The sequence below is a fragment of the Brachypodium distachyon genome, chromosome 1 (assembly GCF_000005505.3).
Source record: "Brachypodium distachyon strain Bd21 chromosome 1, Brachypodium_distachyon_v3.0, whole genome shotgun sequence".
NCBI lineage: Eukaryota > Viridiplantae > Streptophyta > Magnoliopsida > Poales > Poaceae > Brachypodium > Brachypodium distachyon.
The window spans coordinates 58,392,383-58,411,646 of record NC_016131.3 but is presented as its reverse complement, the minus strand read 5'-3'; the positions used below and the strand labels follow the sequence as shown (position 1 = coordinate 58,411,646).

At 48.0% G+C, this 19,264-nt stretch overlaps 1 protein-coding gene and 1 pseudogene across 1 annotated transcript; one reads left to right on the top strand and one right to left on the bottom strand.

Moving 5' to 3' along the window:
- On the bottom strand, nt 1–6,426 carry LOC100825881 (MEIOTIC F-BOX protein MOF). Its single transcript, XM_010231814.3, has 3 exons — nt 1,075–6,426; nt 760–933; nt 1–507 (listed from the first exon to the last, which is right to left on the bottom strand). Exons 1-3 carry the CDS (start codon nt 2,131–2,133, stop codon nt 172–174), a joined length of 1,569 nt encoding a protein of 522 aa, XP_010230116.2. The 5' UTR covers nt 2,134–6,426; the 3' UTR covers nt 1–171.
- An 11,482-nt stretch (nt 6,427–17,908) lies between these two features.
- Nucleotides 17,909–18,904, top strand: LOC100824958 (annotated as a pseudogene).
- The last annotated feature ends 360 nt before the right edge of the window (nt 18,905–19,264 follow it).

The window sequence follows — 19,264 nt, the reverse complement described above, 5'->3', positions numbered from 1 at the left end:
TTACTGACGGAGCAAGGATCTCCCTTTAAAAACAAATCGATTTTTTCAAGGATATGTGAATGATCCACATTTAACCACGGTTTTTCAATAAAAGGCTTTTAGGCACCATCTTTATTAGAAAGCCAAACAAGGTCAAGCATCGGACATGAAGACAAACTGCACAACTGCTAATCACAACTGATCGTCGGGTGTCTTCGGGAAGAAGCTGGATGGTGGTTGATACAACACTTCCGTTGTATTGAAATATATCTCGGAACATATCCCTGGGGTGCCCAGGCTGCACAGATCCTTGCAAGGCTCTTCACTTGGACGGGCCAGATGATGGTATGTTATCGTCAACCTCTTTATATCCTTCGACATAGAAAACAATGTATCCACAAAGGCAAAATCATGTCCCGATCCTCTAAAGTTATGGATTTCCACTTCATCAAGGACATCCAAGGTGTAACATTTACTCAAGTTCGGTTGCTGACCACAAGCACAAACCGATGTGCATGGAGTATCCACCTGAAATGAGGAGACAATAGCTCAGGAGACAGAATAATAGGAGTACCAAACATAGTGCTACGAGAAAATCGTATTTTTATCTAACACCAAACCTAATGTGTTTATCACGATTGAGGCTATTGGGTGACATGTCAACCTACTTGACATTCATTCGACTTCTATCTCAATATAACCGTGGAGATAAATTTTAGAGGTTCATTTCACAGCAGCTTTCATAGAGACTAAACCAAAGAGAAGCTATAACTACTTTACCTTAAAGTTATCAAGTAATGTCACTTGCAGCTTTCTAATACCAGGACATATACTGAGCAAGTGGAACACAGAAGCTCCAATCGCATGTCCTTTTGTCTGTAACCACAGAGACAGAGTCTGAATGTTGGGAAGCCCGGTTATGATTTCCATCAAGTATTCAAACTGGCTTAAATCCTGCAAAATCAAAGAAAGTCATTAAAAAACTGAACAATCCCGTTTCAAAAGCAAACCTGTTTGTTACAAATAAATATAGATAATACATTCAGCTAGTTTGAAGTTCTTGTTGCCATTTGGAGATAAATTAGAGAGACTCACCCGTTCATAGATGAGCTTGAGGTCAAGCCGGTGGACAACCGGGAAGTGCTGCAAGAGCATGACATAGTCCTGAAGGAGCGCGTAATCGAACCGCCCATAGACAGGGATGTTGAATGTGGTGAGCTGCTGGAGGCTCGCCGCCTCTTCGTCGCCGTCGCCGATGCCGAAGATGGTGAGGCTCGGATCAAACGCATCGTTCCACCAGAGCAGCTCCAGCCGCGGCACACAGACCATGGCCACCGGCTTCCTCCAGGCAAAGCAGGCGTGGACATTCAGCGCCCTGAGCACCGGCGCCATGACCGTGAGCTCTTCCAACCCGTACAGGATATCCAGTTCGAGACGCTCCAGCGTCTCGGAGACGATGGTGAGCTTCTCCACGCCGCGGGCGATGGAGATCCGGAGGTCCCGCAGCGCCGGGCACTGCGGCATGGAGAGCACGTCGCCGAGGTGGTACCCGCCGCACCGGAAGTGGACGCGCTCGAGGCGGAGCTCGGTGAGCCTGGCGAAGACGCCGCCGGAGCCGGAGGCCGGGGGGAGGTCCAGGTGGGCGAACCCTAGGCGGAGCCAGAGCTTGGCGGCGGCCTCGAAGCAGGGGAGACGGAAGGCGGTGCGCTGCCATGCCGCGGCCCCCACCTGCTGCCGCTCGTCCCCCGGCGTCCGGTTGTAGAAGTAGATCTCGCCGCCGGGGGCGAGGCGGCCCGGGGCCGCGGCGGCGAGGAGCCAGGCGTCGGTCGCGGCGGCGGGGGCGTCCCGGCACGCGACGTGGATGAGGCGGAGACCCGGGGATGAGGAGGTTCTCGAGGCGAGCGCGGGGAGGACGGAGGCTGGGGAGGAGGGGAACGGGAAGCGGATCTCCGGGAGCTGGGTCCAGAGGCGGCGCCAGCGGCGGGAGAGGACGCTGGTGCGGGCGGCGGCGGCGGTGGAGGGGAGGCGGAGGAGGATGGAGCGGAGGACGTCGTCCGGGAGCGCGCCGAGACGGTCGTCCCCCTCTCCGCCGCCGCCCAAAGAGAGCTCCTCCATCCCCGCAGCGAGCTCGCCGTCGCCCGCCGGAAGAGACATTTCGCGGCGGGTGATGGGGGCTAATGTAACGGGAAAATTTATTTATAGCCATGGAAGGAACTCCTCCGACAAGTTCAAAATTTGAAACTTTTTCTATGCAGTTGTATATGGAACGCTCCGCCCATCCTAAACTTAATTATAATTTGGCCGATTATAAGAAGATGATCATTGATCCAATCGCCAGCTGCTCGATCGCTAATTTACTCTGACGGTGTCAGCAATGGCGATCGATCGATCGAGAGGTGTCTAACTAACTAATCAATCCCCCAGGGCGAACGAACTGGGTGGTTCGTTTCTTGTGGTGGAAACAGGCACCCATGTTCAAGTTCCGGACTTGTGTTTTCAGTGGAGTTCCGTCAACGACGAGACGTCAATGATGACTTCGTCAATCTTAAAATGATCTGCCGGCGGTTCAGTCTCTGAGAGGGGTGAGTGTACGTGCGTGTGTGTGAACTGTGTTTCCTAAAAAAGAAAAAAAAACCTAGGGCTTGCTTTAATGAGTATTAATCCCTGTTGATACAGAACAATACAGAGCACTTGTTAGCAAATCTTTTGATTTTCATCCATTTAATACGGTACATATATGTAATGCGATATTCTGATTATAGTTGACTGAATTGACATATGCTTTCAAGACAAAAAAAAATCGACTTTATGATCTTTTCGAGCGGTCATGGATTCATGGTGAGAACGTTGCAACAACGCGGTATATATAATTTTTGAAAAATGTTACTTACCGCTCGTTTGGGTATTCCTCATTTCATTCCATTTGGTTGAAATCGAAATCAATTTTTGTTTGGATTTCATTTGGTTGAATTTGAATTCAGGAATCAAAAACCATGTTTGTCTGCCACATCGATTTGGTGAGCGAGAGACATTTTCATAAAAATGATGGCTTTTTCTAGAGGAATTGAAGTTAAATTTATGAAATTTTAAATTAAATTTCTATATCCAATTCGGAGACAAACAAACAAGTTTCTGCAATCTAAAATGAACTCAAGAATTATGTGTCCAAATGACGATGACGAACAAACTCGAGTTGTCATCGGAATTCGGCATTACGATGGATGTATGGAAGAGATTTGGATTATTTGAAATGCTTCGATATTTTTCTACTCCTTCCGACTCATATTACTTGTCTCAAATTTGCCCAAATATGGATGTATCTATGTTTAAAAAGCGTCTAGATACATGTAATATTTCGAGAAGTAATATGGATCAGAGGGAGTAATACTTTTCGAGCTGTCATGGTGAAAATGTTGCAACAATGTGGTATACATATCTTAGAAAACAATTATTACTTGGGGAAATTCAACATCGCGAGGGACGTATGGAAGAGATTTGGATTATTCGGAGGGTCATAGTGAAAATAATCAGCAGTCCCTTCTTCTTCCCCAAATGGCCAAACCCTCCACTCTACTCACCGTCTTCCCCGCAAGCTTCTCCCATGTCCAAGGACGAGAGCAAGGAGGAGGTGCCCAAAAGATACAGGGAAGACCCGGACCTCCCCCTACGGGAGCTGCCTAGGGGAATCCAGATCCCGCTGCACAACTGGATCCTCGAGGTGGCGGTGGCGCGCGCCTCCCGGAATGGCCGTGCCAACCTACGCCTCCTTCCCCCGCCCACCGCCACCGCCGTGCCGGACATTGATCCTTCCCAAGAGTCCGGCCTCCGCGCCCTCGGCCTCCTCCCCTTCGTCCGCCTATCCCTCTCCCTCTCCCCCTCCGTCGCCGCCCCGCCGCGACCTCGTGGCGGCCCTCATCACCAACTACCTCCCGACCCGCTAGTGGAGCTACGCGTGAGGCGGCGGCTTCCAGGTCTCCACCGCCGCCTTCGTCGACGCGCTCTCCCTTCCTGCCCCCGGGCGGTTGAATTCCGTCGATTACGACCCCCCGCCCGGCGTTGACCCGGACGCCGTGGCCTCTGCGTTCTTGAAGGTCTATATCCTCACGCAGTTGGAAGCCACTACCACCACGGACAACAAGGGGAAGAAGAAGCTGCCATTGCCCGGCTATATGTCCCAACAACGATGACGAACAAACTCGAGCTGTCATGGGAATTCGGCATTACGATGGACGCATGGAAGAGATTTGGATTATTTGAAATGCTGCGATATTTTTCTAATACTTTTCGAGCTGTCATGGTGAAAACTTTGCAACAATGTGGTATACATATGAGAGAATATCTTGTGCTCCCAACCCCTTAGGTGCTACCGTGCTACCAACGCACGGTAGCATCGTTAAAAAGTTTTCAAATTTTTTGAAATAAATTGAGTAGATTCATAAGATGTGTGTCTATCACCTTACAAAGTTTCAAATCCAAATTCATTATATGCATAGAGAAACAAAAAAGACAAATGCCAGCATGAATATGTCAGGAATTTTGTCTTTTGTGTTTTTTTCTTTTTGCGACCTATTCACATCAGGATTTGTCTTTTTTGTTTGTCTACGCATATAATGAATTTGGGTTTGAAACTTTTCAAGGTGGTAGACACAGATCTTATGAACCCACTCAATTTATTTCAAAATATTTGAAAACTTTTTAGTGGTGCTACCGTGCGTTGGTAGCACGGTAGCACCTAAGGGGTTGGGACCACTATTCTCTCATATACATATCTTAGAAAACAATTGTTACTTTGAGAAATTCAACATTGTGAGGGACGTATGGAAGAGATTTGGATCATTCGGAGGGTGATAGTGAAAATAATCAGCGGTCGCTTCTTCTTCCCCAAACCCTCCACTCCACTCACCGTCTTCCCCGCAAGGCCGCAAGCTCCACCCATGTCCAAAGTCGAGAGCGAGGAGGAGCCCAAGGGATACAGCGGTGATCTGGACCTTCCCCCACGGGAGCTGCCATGGGGAATCCCGATCGCGCTGCACAACTGGAACCTCGAGGTGGCGGTGGCGCGCCTCCCGAAATGCCGTGCCAACCTCCGCCTCCTTCCCCCGCCTGCCGCCGCCGCCGCGCCGGACATTGATCCCTCCCACGAGTCCGGCCTCCGCGCCCTCGGCCTCCTCCCCTTTGTCCGCCTCTCCCTCTCCCTCTCCCCCTCTGCCGCCGCCGCGCCGCGCCGCGACCTCGTCGCCAACTACCTCCCGACCCGCCAGTGGAGCTACGCCCGAGGCAGCGGCTTCCAGGTCTCCGCCACCACCTTCGCCGACGCGCTCTCCCTCCCTGCCCCGGGGCGGTTGACTTCCGTCGGTTACGACCCTCCATCGGGCGTCGTCCCGGACGTCGTGGCCTCCGCCGCCGCCGCATTCTTGAAGGTCTATATCCTGACACCGTTGGAAGCCACCACCACCACGGACAACAACAAGTGGAAGAAGAAGCTGCCATTGCCCGACTATGTCTCCTCGGCGGCGCGGAGGGTGAAGGATGGGATGGTGCATACTGTTGACTGGACATTTCTCATCTGGCGCGCGCCGTGGAATACGAGATGTTCGAGCTGAGGGAGGGGGAGAGGGCCGATTGGGCGTGCTACTATGGCGCGTACCTGCAGAGGATCATCTGGGTGAAGAGGCCGGACGCCCGGACCTCTTCTTGCCGCAGCCAGAGGCGCCTTTGGTGGATACCGTGGATGTACCAGTAGAGCAAGCAGCATTGGTGTCTGTCAGGGTGGACGCCGAGCTGGCTCGGCTCGGCTCGGTCCGAGCTCGCCGGCGGCGAGCCGAGCCCGGCTCGTCCCGAGACCTTGGCGGGCCGTTTTTGCTGCCTCGGCTCGGGCTCGCTCTCAGCTCGGGCTGCCTCGGTCCGGCTCGGTGGCGATGAGCAGCAGCAGCACATCGAGCAGGCAAGAACCAGCACAGCAAGCAGTAGCAGCAAGCAACAGCAGCAGCACAGCAAGTAGCAGCAGCAAAGCACAGCTAGCAAGCAGCAATGGCTGGCAAGCAGAAGCACGGCAAACAACAGAACAGCAAGCAGCAGGCACACACACACAACAATAGCGAGGAGGAGGACGGTCCCTGCGTTGCGGTGCTACTGGCCCGGGATGGTCGGCGAGGACAGTAGCTGGGTTCGCCCTCGAGGCTGGAGCTAACCTTGCCGTCGCCAAACGCCGCCGGCACCTTCTTCCCCGCTGCCGGCGTCTTCTTCCGCAACGCCGGCTTCTTCTGCTTCCCCGCCGGTGGCTTTACCCTACGCGAGAGTGCGTTCCTTCTCCTTCGCGGCTGCTGCAGCGCCCTTATCCATGGCGGCGGCCGGCGGCGCCGCGGACGGGCGAACGGGGCGGCCTGATCACCTTTGGCGGCTAGGGGTGAGGCAGAGTAGGAGGCGGCTCGGGATGGAAGGAAAGGTATCGAGGTGAGGTCGATTTGGATCGGGGAACCCTACTGGGCCAGCCACTTAATCGCCCAACTGGGCCAGATTGCTAGTTGGGCCGCAGCTCGGCCCGAAGATTTAACGAGCCGTTTTTGTGGGCTCGGCTCCGCAAAAAAAAAGCTGGCTCGGCTCGCCGCGGGCTCAGTCCAGCTCGCCGAGCCCAGCTCGAACGTCCACCCGGAGGTGTCACGAGACAGCCGCCGGTCAGAAACTGACGAGAACCGAAAGCTCCGTTCAAAGCTGGAGTCTAGGATTCAGAAGTTTGAAGCAAGATTGAAGTTGGTCGATGGGAGATCCAAGCTGCTTGACGCTAGATCAAACCAGCTCGAAGCAAGGTCTATTGAGGTTGAAGCGAAATCCGAGCAGCTTGACATGCTAGCTGCGCGATATGATCATGACAGGAAGGAATTTGGTCAGGAAAAGGAAAAGTTGCACGGTGAGATGCGCGTAATCAAGTTGCTCAACCAAGCTCTGGTTTCCAAGGAAGCAAAAGACCGCGGTGAGTTGCGGCGTGTTCAGAGAGAGCTTGTAGATGTGAGAAAGCAACTAGCGGATTTTCAGGAAGAGATGCAGGCTGTGAAGTTGCTCAACCAGGCTCTGGCTACCAAGGAAACAACAAGTAATGATGGACTTCAACAAGCGCGGAAAGAGTCGCTCAACCAAGCTCTGGCTACCAAGGAAACAATACTCAGCGATGAAATTCAACAAGAGAGGGAAGAGACGACAGATGTAAAAAAGCAACTAGCAGATTTACAGGAAGAGATGCAATCAACAAAGTCACTCAACCAGGCTCTCCTTGCCAAGGAAAGAACGAGCAGAAAAGAGTTGCGATGCATTCGGAAAGAAATGTTGGAGTTAAGTGATGACCGGGAAGCACTGCAGTCACTCAACCAAGTTCTAGTAACCAAGGAAAGGGTAAGCAACAATGAGCTGCAAGTTGTCCGGAAAAGGCTAATAGATGTAAGTGAGCGATTCCTAACTTTTTTGTTCACCATCCGTCTTTGTGATTGATCCATTCCAACATTGGCCGGCACAAGTTTGCTGCTTTTGCACCACATTTCATCATATCGTTACTAATTCACGTCGTGATCAATATGTTCCAATAATTTCTTACATGCATTGATGTGATACTTTTGCACCAACTTCCACTATATTGCACTAATTTTCCCTGTGGTCGATCTTCTGCATGTTTTGTAGGGCTTGCAGAAGTTTACAAATGGACGAGCCAATATAGGTGTCAAAAGGATGGGCCAGCTTGACCTGAAGCATTTGCAAATGCTTGCAGAAATGAATTATCACAAGATGATGCACAAGTTACTCTTCTTTGTTCAAAGTGGCAAGCTGAAATTACAAATTCAAAGTGGCACCCTTTTAGGGACAATGTGGTTGATGGTAAAACGTCGGTACGTAGAATTTCTCTTCTATTCCTTATAAATCAAGATTTAGTTGTAATTTTCTATTACTGGTAGCTTTTTTTTAGCATCTCTGCTTGTCTAAACATTTATTTTTATAATAAGAGTATAAGACGCACAAACATTTCCATGATTCCATCTGATAGTACACACCATCCTTTGGTGTAGGAAAATCTCTTGGAGATTGATGGCAAGCTTCAGAAGTTAAAAAAAGAGCACGGTGATGAAATATACACCTTGGTAACAAAGGCTCTGCTTGAAATCAACGAGTACAACCCCAGTGACCGCTATGTTACACCTGAGCTTTGGAACTATAAGTATAACCGGAAAGCAACACTGGAAGAAGTAATTTAGTTCATCCTGAAACAGTGGCAGTCACATAAGAGGAAGCGCTGAGCCCTTGTAGCTGCAGGCTCGGGGTGCTGCTTTTGCTTTCGTAAAGCTACTACTTCCACCTTGAACTAGACATAATGTGATTTTGGTGACACTAGATTAGTTCGGGCCTGGTAGTGGGTGCAGTTTAACGCTGATCTCCTTTTGATTGTTAGAGTTTAGCTAGATTCTCCTGTTGCACCATTGACATGGATACCAGTACTAATTTCAGACTTGCGGACTATCCTTGTATCTTTGTGTATGTGCAGCTCCTGCCCATGGAATGCTTGTATAAAATGGGTATTTAACTGATAGACTTGTGAGTTCATTTTTATGTGTTAACACTTAACATACTTTCTCCGTCCAACAAAAAATGTCTCAAGTTTGTCAAAATTTGGATGTATCTACAAATGACTTAGTGTATAGATGCATTCAAATTTGGTCAAAATTGAGACATCCTTTGTTGCACGGAGGGAGTATTATGTTTTCGGGGGAAAAGTTGTTAAGAGTGATCTCCCATCCGTGTGGGCCCAACGGCCCATTGGGCCTAGATCTGACGGGCCCTGATTGGGGGCGTCCAACCCAATATGGTTGGCGGGCCCCTGTCGCGCTGCGCTATATAAAGAGGTGGGGGACCGGGGCACGCACTACGAGGTTCGCTGCGTTTGCCACCGACCCCACCTACATCCCCTACCGATCTAGGGTTGCGCAGAGGCGATGGGAAGCTCCGTCCACGCCGTCGCCCCACCGTCTCTCCCTCGCTGCCGTTTGCCATAGCCATGGCCGCACCGTCGGGATCTTCTAGCCAAGGCGAAGGTACTGCTCTCCCTCTCTCTCTCTCTTTTCGCCCCATACCCGAACCATGTTGAATCACAATATAAAGTTCATCTTCCCCGGATTGTTCTACACCTAGTTACATCTAGGATATTAACATTGGTATCAGAGCACACTGTTAAAAGTTGTAGATCCGTCGGAAGAAAAGGAAAAAGAGAAAGAAGAAAGAAAAAGCAAAAAGAAAAAGAAAAGAAACCCTAGCCAGAGACTTACCCGAGGATGGCCGCCGGTCACCTCCACGGGTCACCGGGAAAGGGCGGCCGCCACTGATCCCTTGACGGCGACGCGCGCACCCTCGGGTGCACGCGCACGCCGGCAAGAGGCCAATGAGGCCGTCGTGGAAGCTGGGGTGGCGTCACCGTCAAGGTCAAAGAAAGGGAAAGAGAAAAGAGGGAGGCGAGGAGGAGCGTGGCTCACCGTCGCTCGCCGGCGGGCGGCCGCCGGCGCGCCATCCAAAAGATCTCCCCGCCACCGCCGCCATAGAGAGGAGACCAGGAGGGTTTCGGCAGTTAGGGTTTTTTTTTGCTGCTAGGATTTTCGGGAGTCGGCCGGGGGCTGGTTTTGATCCGGCCGAAACCCGCGCTCAGCCGTCCGATCTGATCGGAGGGCTGAGACTGAGCCTGGCGGGGCTGAGCGCTAGGTGGGCCGGCGTGGGTCGGCTTGCCGATGTGGGCCATGGGCCACGGCCGGCTGCACAGTGGCGCTCGGGCCAGCGCACAGCGAAAGAAGGCCGTGGGCCGTCGGCCGAGGCTTGTGTCGGGACAAAGAGGCGCGCACGGCCGTGGGCCGCGTGTGGAAAGCAAGGCCGTGGCACCTGAAAGTTTTTTTTTAACAGAGGCATTCTTTTACTGTTTATACTCAGTTTTTGCACATTTAGTCTAATCTTTTATCCTATTCAAACTGAACTAAAGAGATGTATTTTTTAGGAAATCGTAAAGTGCAAAATGATGCTTCTGAAAAATATAAAGTTATAATTGTTGTTCACAGTTTCCGCTGCAAATAGTTTAAAAATATTGTTTAACTCAAAAGAACGTGATTAAAAGTGTTTATTATGTTAATTGTGACCGTGTTATTTTTCCTTGATCGACGTCAATAGCATGATCATGATTAATGGTTAAAGTGTGCATTTAATTCTATTTTCTGCCCAACGGTGATATAGATTAAATTGCACAAACAGTTGTATGTATCAATTTTGACCAAGGTTGGATTAATGCATGCAATTGTTGTTATCTTCTCACGTCATTGTGGTTTCAGGATGGTACTACTTGATGGGATTCCTCAAGGACGTACCAACCCTCAGGGCTGACAACTACACTGAGTAGAGAAAGAAAGTTGAGCTGGCCTTTGTTTGTGCCAAGGTGGACTGGGTAGTTGATATTCCACAGCCACCAAAGCCTACAGAGCCAGTCAGGGATGCAAAAGATGATGCTGCTGCTTGGGAGAAAAGAAGAGGGAGTATGCTCCATTGGAGATGTCATACACCGTCGAGAACAAAAAGTGGCTCACCGCCAATAAAAAGTGCATGGTTTTCATAAAGAACACAATTGACCATGCTATTGTGGGCTCAATTGCAGAGTGTGCTTCCGTAGGGGAGTATCTTGAAAAGATAAAGACCCAGTTTACTGGTTCTTCAAAGACGTATGCTACTCAGCTGCTGAAGCAGCTGGTGACAGAAAAGCACACAGTAAAGGGACATGGCATAAGAGAGCATATTCTTAGGATGAGCAACATGGCTTCTAAGTTGAAGCCCATGGATGCTGATCTAGAGATTAAGCCTGCAATGCTTGTTCATCTCAGTATGGCTTCATTGCCAAAAGAGTTTGACACTTTTGTTGTCAACTACAATATGCAACCAGAGAAGTGGGATGTTGAAAAGACTATAGCCATTTGTGTGCAAGAGGAGGATATAATTAAATCCTCATATGGTGGTTCCCTGAACTATGTGAGGGATAATAAGAATAAGAACTTCGCTCAAGGCAATCAAAGTTCTCCTTCAAAGCTACATGGTAAAGCTCCCATGCAACATCAGCAACAGCAAAAGACTTTTCCAGTGGACAAGACACATGCCTCCACTGCAAGAAGACCGGACATTACAAGAAAAAGTGCCCGGAATGGCTAAAGTCAATCATGGCAAAGAATGGTATAAACTCCATTTCCTTTGTAAATGAATCCTTGTATACACAGTTTTCGAAATCTACTTGGTGGATTGACTCTGGTGCAACTGTTCATGTTGCAAATTTTTTACAAGGATTCCGTTCGACACGGACTACGCAAAGAAACGAAAGATGCATTGAAGTTGCAAATGGAGTCCAAGCGGACGCAGAGGCTATCGGTGACATCTCTTTGGAGCTTCCCGATGGATTTACGATCCAGCTTAGAGATGTGTTTTATGTTCCTTCATTACACAGAAACTTGATTAGTCTATCACGTTTGGACAAAGTTGATTTTGAATGTCATTTTGGACATGTCAAGTGTGCCATATGGTTTAATAATGATTGTGTGGGTGTTGCCTTCTTTCACAATGAGCTTTATTTATTATCCATACACGAAAAAGTACATTCTGTGTGTAAAGTGAATGAACATGTTGCCTCATCGGAGAAAGTACAAAAGAAAAGAAAGAGGACTAATGAATCATCGAAATTATGGCACTGTCGTTTAGGCCATATTTCGAGGGGGAGAATAGAAAGACTTGTTAAAACAGAAATTCTTCCTCCATTAGAGTTCTCGGAAATAGAGAAATGCGTAGATTGCATTAAAGGAAAGTATGTAAAATAAATAAAAAAAGGGTGCAATATGTAGCACCAGCACACTCGAAATCATTCACACTGACATTTGTGGACCATTTCCTTTGAAAAGTGTGGATGTTTATGATTCGTTCATAACATTCACAGACGACTACTCCCGTTATGGTTACATTTATCCAATAAAAGAAAGGTCAGAAGCATTGGATAAATTTAAAATATTCAAGGATGAAGTTGAAAATCGGCATGATAAAAATATAAAGATAGTAAGATCCGACCGTGGGGGGAGTACTACGGTCGGCACACCCCATACGGCCAAGTCCCTGGACCTTTTGCAAGGTTTCTACAGGAGACTAGAATAGTTGCCCAGTATTCAATGCCGGGCAAGCCTCAGCAAAATGGAGTAGCTGAAAGGCGTAACCGTACCCTTATGGATATGGTGCGCAGTATGATGAGTTATTCCGCATTACCATTGGGATTGTGGATGGAGGCATTAAAAACCGCCATTCACATTTTCAATAGAGTGCCAAGCAAGTCGGTGCTCAAAACACCGTACGAGCTGTGGATAGGAAGAGTGCCTTCTCTACAACACTTGCGGGTGTGGGGGAGCCCAGCTAAGGCCAAAGTGTTTAACCCAAATATTGCAAAGTTGGATACCAAGACAGTAAGTTGCCATTTCATTAGCTACCCTGAAAGATCACAAGGTTTTCGTTTCTACTGTCCAGACAGATACACAAAGTTTGTGGAAACCAGACACGCCGTCTTCTTAGAGGACGAAATGATGAGGGAGAGCACGGTAGCTCGGAAAGTTGATCTTGAGGAGAAGAGGGTGCACGCACCTAATCCGATGACTCAGTAGCCATTCTTTTCACTACCTGTTGTTGATGCACCGACAATCCCTGAGATTGTGGTGCCGACACCTGTTGCGACTCCCCACATGGCAACAATGAGTGAAGGTCCGGAACCTATCCTTCAGGAGCCGACTCAACCCATTGTTGCACATGAAAGGGAGTTGCAGCAGCCTGAACATGCGCCACGTGTAGAGACACAGAACGTGCTAGAAAATGAGGCCCCTAGAAGGTCTCAAAGAGTTAAAAGGTCATTCATTCCAACAGATTATAAAGTTTACAATACAGAAAGAGTTCATATGGAGAATGATCCCACTTTATATGAAGAAGCCATGAGTAGTTCTCACTCATCGAAGTGGCTGGAGGCCATGGAAGATGACATGAGATCCATGAGTTCCAACGAAGTTTGGGACTTAGAGGAAATTCCTAAAGGAGCCAAAACGGTAGGCTGTAAATGGGTCTACAAAACCAAATATGACTCTAGAGGGAATATAGAAAAGTACAAAGCACGACTCGTGGCAAAAGGATTTACACAAAGAGAAGGAATAGATTACAATGAGACATTTTCACCAGTCTCATGCAAAAATTCTTTCAGAATAATAATGGCACTAGTGGCACATTTTGATTTAGAGCTACATCAGATGGATGTAAAGACGACATTTCTAAACGGGGATTTAGAAGAAAAGGTCTACATGAAACAACCCAAGGGTTTTATCATGGAAGGCAAGGAAAACATGGGATGCCGCCTAAAGAAATCCATTTATGGATTAAAGCAAGCCTCAAGACAGTGGTATCTAAAGTTTAATGAGACTATTAAAAAAATTGGGTTTAAAGAGAATGTTGAGGACAACTGCGTTTATGCAAAGTTTAAAAGTGGGAAATACATTTTCCTAATCTTGTATGTGGATGATATCTTGCTTGCTATCAGTGATGTCAGTCTACTACTAAAAATAAAGAAGTTTTTGTCCTCAAATTTTGATATGAAAGATCTTGGTGAAGTGTCATATGTCTTGAGCATAGAAATTCACCGAGATAGGAAAAATGGGGTTCTAAGACTATCGCAAAAGGCATATTTGGAAAAGATTCTAAAGAAATACAATATGCATGGGAGCAACGCCACACTTGCTCCTATAGTCAAGGGCGATAGTTTCGGGAAATTTCAATGTCCGAAAAGTCAATATGAGATCGATCAAATGAAAGCGGTTCCATATGCTTCGGCCGTTGGAAGCCTATAGTATGCACAAGTGTGCACTCGCCCTGACTTAGCTTTTATCACAGGAATACTCGATAGATATCAAGAAAATCCAGGCATAGAGCACTGGAAAATGGTAAAGAAAGCTTTGCGTTACGCGCAAAGCACAAAAGACCTCATGCTAACATATAGAAGATCTGATTCCTTAGAGATAACAGGGTATTCAGATGCAGATTTTGCGGGAGATAAAGATGATAGAAAATCCACGTCTGGATATGTATTCACTCTCGCAGGCGGGGCTATTTCGTGGAGAAGCTCCAAACAGTCAATAGTTGCATCGTCCACGATGTATGCAGAATTTATAGCATGTTATGAGGCCACGGGGCAGGCGATATGGTTAAAAAAATTTATACCCGACTTGAAAGTAGTGGATTGTATCGACAAACCACTAAAGATGTACTGCGATAATCAGCCCGTAGTGTTTTATACTCACAACAACAAGTCAAGTAATGCTACCAAACCAATAGAGATAAAGTATTATGTTGTGAAAAATAAAATCCAGGATCACACTATATGTCTCGAGCATATAAAGACAAAGGATATGCTTGCGGATCCGCTTACGAAAGGCCTACCACCCAGTGTGTTCAAGGAACACTTAGCCGGCTTGGGTTTAAGGGAAAGCCTATGATTCCTGGATAAAGAATGGCCCGAAAAGAACAGAATTTGTTTCAACATTGAAAGGTATGTCGTAGCTGTCTGATTCTATCGGCAATTGAGCTGAGACGATGAAACATGCTTTACGTACTAATCGATGGTGAAACGAGTAAAGCAAAAGGTATATAGTTAAAAGAAAGTTGAGATCAAGGGGGAGAATGTTAGAGTGATCTCCCATCCGTGTGGGTGTCTGGGGGATGACCCCGGGTAGGGTCATGACAACACAACACTAGCCGGGATGACAGAGGCAGCTCTAAGCCGAGATACAGGAAGTCAGGTCGGCTTAGGAAATCCTGCCTGCGTCTCCAGGTTTGGCTAATGCTAAGCCGACATACCTAGCTTATGTCGGCCCGGCGGTTCTATGTTGCTCAGCTCGTAGGATCAAGAAGAGCACGGGAGTCTCGGCAGGAGCCGAGATCCCTCAACGGTCTTATCCAGGCTACGCGGCTGGAGGAAAAGCAAGCTCATCATCATCACGGGAAAGCGGTCAGCGCCTGCATCCGGACGTCAGAGGACCACGCGCTGGAAGCACCAAAAGGAGATTCCCTGGAAGAGTTGGTAAGGTAAAGTAGTCTTGTTCCCCACCGCGCGAGCTGAGGGAACAAGGCCGCGTGTCGGCAGGGCCCCCGGATGACGACAGGCAATCCCGGCCCACATGGCAGTGAGCCGGGAGGCACCCATAAATAGACCCTCACCCCTGGGTGAGAGAAGGAGGCTCCCTGAAAGATAGAGGTTTTTCCCTGTTCTTCCTCTTCTTCTTCTTCTTCCCCAAGAATACAACTCAAGGAGCGCCATTGTAAGCTTCTCAATCTCGGTTAATACATCTAGGCAGGAGTAGGAGTCTTACCTCGACAAGAGGGCTCCGAACCTAGGTAAATCGGGATGTTTTTGTGTGTTTTGTGCGTGTTCTTCTTCACGTCCTCCCTCCTCCGGATCCCCCATCGTCCATCGGCCCCAATTCAAGCCATCCCATGACATCTGCCGTGACACCACCACGACAGTGGGCCCAACGGCCCATCAGGCCTAGATCTGACGCACCCTGATCGGAGGCGCCCAACCCAATATGGTTAGCGGGCCCCTGTCGCGTTGCGCTATATAAAGAGGTGGGGGGCCGGGGCACGCACTACGAGGTTCGCTGCGTTTGCCACCGACCCCACCTACATCCCCTACCGATCTAGGGTTGCGCAGAGGCAACAGGAAGCTCCGTCCACGCCGTCGCCCCACCGTCTCTCCCTCGCCGCCGTTTGCCATAGCCATGGCCGCACCGTCGGGATCTTCTAGCCAAGGCGAAGGTACCGCTCTCCCTCTCTCTCTCTCTTTTCGCCCCATACCCGAAATATGTTGAATCACAGTATAAAGTTCATCTTCCCCGGATTGTTCTACACCTAGTTACATCTAGGATATTAACAAAAGTCACTTATCTTATTTCTACAGGCTGGAAAGTTTAACCTTGCTGTAAATTTTAACTTGTGATTTCCAGCCTAAGAATCTCTTTATTGTGGTATTACTAAAATTTTGTGTTTTTGTATCTTGTTCTACATTAAGACATCTAACGTTCGCTGTTGACCAAGTTCTGCTACCAGATCCCTGTCATTTTGTTGTTGTTGGCATGCTTTCAGCACTGCGTAAACTCTGATTCACATCAAAAGTATTCACTTAATCTTTAATTCATTACCTGTAATAATCGTTTTCCTCTGGTCGATCAAATCAATAAGTTCCATTTGCAATTCCTGCATGAACCTGTGTTACAACTTACAAAGATTATTATATCCAGTATTTATGGTCTGTATAATAAGTTCAACTTGTTACTCTTGTAGCTTCTGAAATTGATCCTAGTAATGATGCTGCCCGGCAAGATAATGAGGTATAATCTTTCATTCTTTATATTTCAGTCTCACTAGGAGTCTTGATGGAGTTCGTTTCTATCAACTACCGTATTTTAATGTTTCTAATTTGGTAGTCAAAGCCATGATAGTTTCATATATTATCCCACCTTTTGTTTTCTTTGGAATGATGTATGTGCGACTGTCATGTTACACACATTTGTTTCTTGTTTCAAACTTTTTGGCCATAAATTTGATCAAGTGCATTTTGTAGCGAGCTTTAGTTTACCGAGTTATACTGTGTTTGGTTTGGAAATGGTGATCGTCAATGTCATGCCAATTGCTTTTGAAGGGGGGTTTGGCAGCTGCTGTTTCTTCTTAAGGTATGTGGGGTTTCTACTTTGGCTGCTATGCTGTCGCGTCGATGAGCCTCTATCAGTCACTTGCTGCTCTGGTTTGTTTTCTTTGATGAGCCTGTTCCACAGAGATTTTGCTGGGCATTGTCATTCATGTCTTCCTAAGAAGTGTAAGCCAATCACCTTAATCTTGATTTAGCGTCTGTAGCTAACTTCTTCTTTGTTTAAGACCGTAACTAGTACTGAACTCATTCCTCTGCCACTTTGCAACAGTTTCCATTTTGTACCTTACATATTTGGCAATTTTCAGTTAAGCTGACGAGCTTCTCTCTGATTCACAAAGAGGGGGACAACAATCAACGCGGCAAGGTGAGGCTTTTAATTAAACCTTTTGGAGCTGACAGCTACTGATACGAACACACACCACATTTTACTTGAGAAATACATGGATCATGCACTTAATTTGTTTTGTTTATGAGAAAAATTAATGGTTTTGCTATTTCTTACGCGACCGAGAAATAACTATTTCTTACTCGATGATAACAACCTTTTGATTCAATCATTGAGATTCGTGTAAGATTAATGTAGGTCTGATGGATAAGAAAGTCTTCATTGGATGATTATGATTGTCGATTGAGAAATAACTATTTTTTAGGCGATTGAGAAATGGACGCTCCCAAAAATTAATGAATTAACTTAGGTTTCAATATATTCGGGACCACCGATTAAAGGATTGCTCAAAGATCTTATATATACTTAGAAACGGAGAGGGTGTTTTTTTTTTCCAGAGGTGCATGGTTTCTCTTGTCAGTGCCGTCGCTTTTCATTCCGGATTAATGGACTAATTAACTTGACACGGCACTGTCTTCCGTTGGCCCGTAGTTTTTATCGGAAGAGAATCGGATTCAGCTCGGACTGGTAATGTTTGGCGGTGGCGCGCCGAGTCTGACTCGATCTCGTATATACGAGCTACGAAGCAAGAATACACCAACTAGGACTCGATGCTGGGCCCATGGACGAGTATAAAGGGCCGAGGCACCCCTGCCGCTTCTCTCCACCAGGAATCAATCGAGCAAGCAAATTGACTCAAATCGATCACGCACAAGAGCTTTCAAGCGCACGTTTTAGCCAACGAGAAACGGGAGCAATCCAAGCAGATTATTAAGATGGGGTGCAGCATGAGCCGTCCCGCAAAGGCGATCATCTCGCTCGTCATCCTGGTTCTTCTCTTGATGCCCGGCGCCATGGCGGCCCTCGCCAGCTTCGACGCCACCCGCAACCAGCAGCACTTGCCACTCCCTCGCGGATACCTGCGCGGGCCGGAGAGCGTGGCGTTTGACGGCGAGGGCAACGGTCCTTACAGCGGCGTCTCCGATGGACGCGTCCTCAAGTGGAACGGCGACAAGATTGGTTGGACCACATATGCTTACGGCCCCGACTACAGCAGCGAGAAGTGCACCGCGTCCAAGCTCTGCCCGGAGACCGTCACGGAGAGCCGTTGTGGCCGCCCGCTCGGCCTGCAATTCCACCATAAGTCGGGGAGCCTACAAGGGCCTCATGCGGGTTGGCCCTGGAGGTGGGGAGGTGGCGGTGTTGGTCAACGAGGTGGACGGTGCACCTCTCCGCTTCACCAATGGTGTCGATGTTGACCAGATTACCGGGAAGGTTTACTTCACGGATAGTTCAATGAACTACCGAGGTCGCAGCACGAGATGGTTACGAGAACAGGGGACTCGACGGGCCGTCTCATGGGGTACGACCCACGGATGAATAATGTTACCACACTGCAGTCAGGCATTACGTACCCAAATGGTGTCTCCATCTCTCATGATCGGACGCACCTCGTGGTTGCGTCTACCGGCCCGTGCAAGCTCCTGAGGTACTGGATCAAAGGGTCCAATGCTGGCATGATGGAGCCGTTTGCCAACCTTCCAGGTTACCCTGACAACGTCAGACAAGATAGTAGGGGTGGCTACTGGGTGGCCTTGCACCGTGAGAAGAATGAGCTTTCCTTTGGCTTCGATAGCCATCTACTGGCGGTGAGGGTCGGACCCAATGGGAAGGTACTTGAAGAGATGAGAGGGCCCAAGAGCGTGAGGCCGACAGAGATAATGGAGAGAGGCAATGGCAAATACTACATGGGCTCCGTCGAGTTGCCGTAGTTACTCGTAAATAGGAATCAACTTAATGCTTAGTTCTATTTTAGTTATTCTTATCCTGGTCTAATAGTGTGATTTACGATCTATGTAATCAATAAATTTGCATCTGTCTTTCCTTAAAATGTTGACATTGACATGTGCTACTGTAATTGATGTTGTGTTCGGTTGTCACCATGTTCTCCTTCTGCAAACGAGCCTTTCTACAATGTCCTCGTGGTGTGGATCACAAATTATTTCTGAATTGTGGTGAGCGAAAAATGATGTGAAAGAATTTTCAAGATTCAGAACAGCCATTTTGTATTCTGTTTGCCTTTCCCCCGTCAGATGAAGCCACATTTTCAATCACAAACTCCTAACAGATTT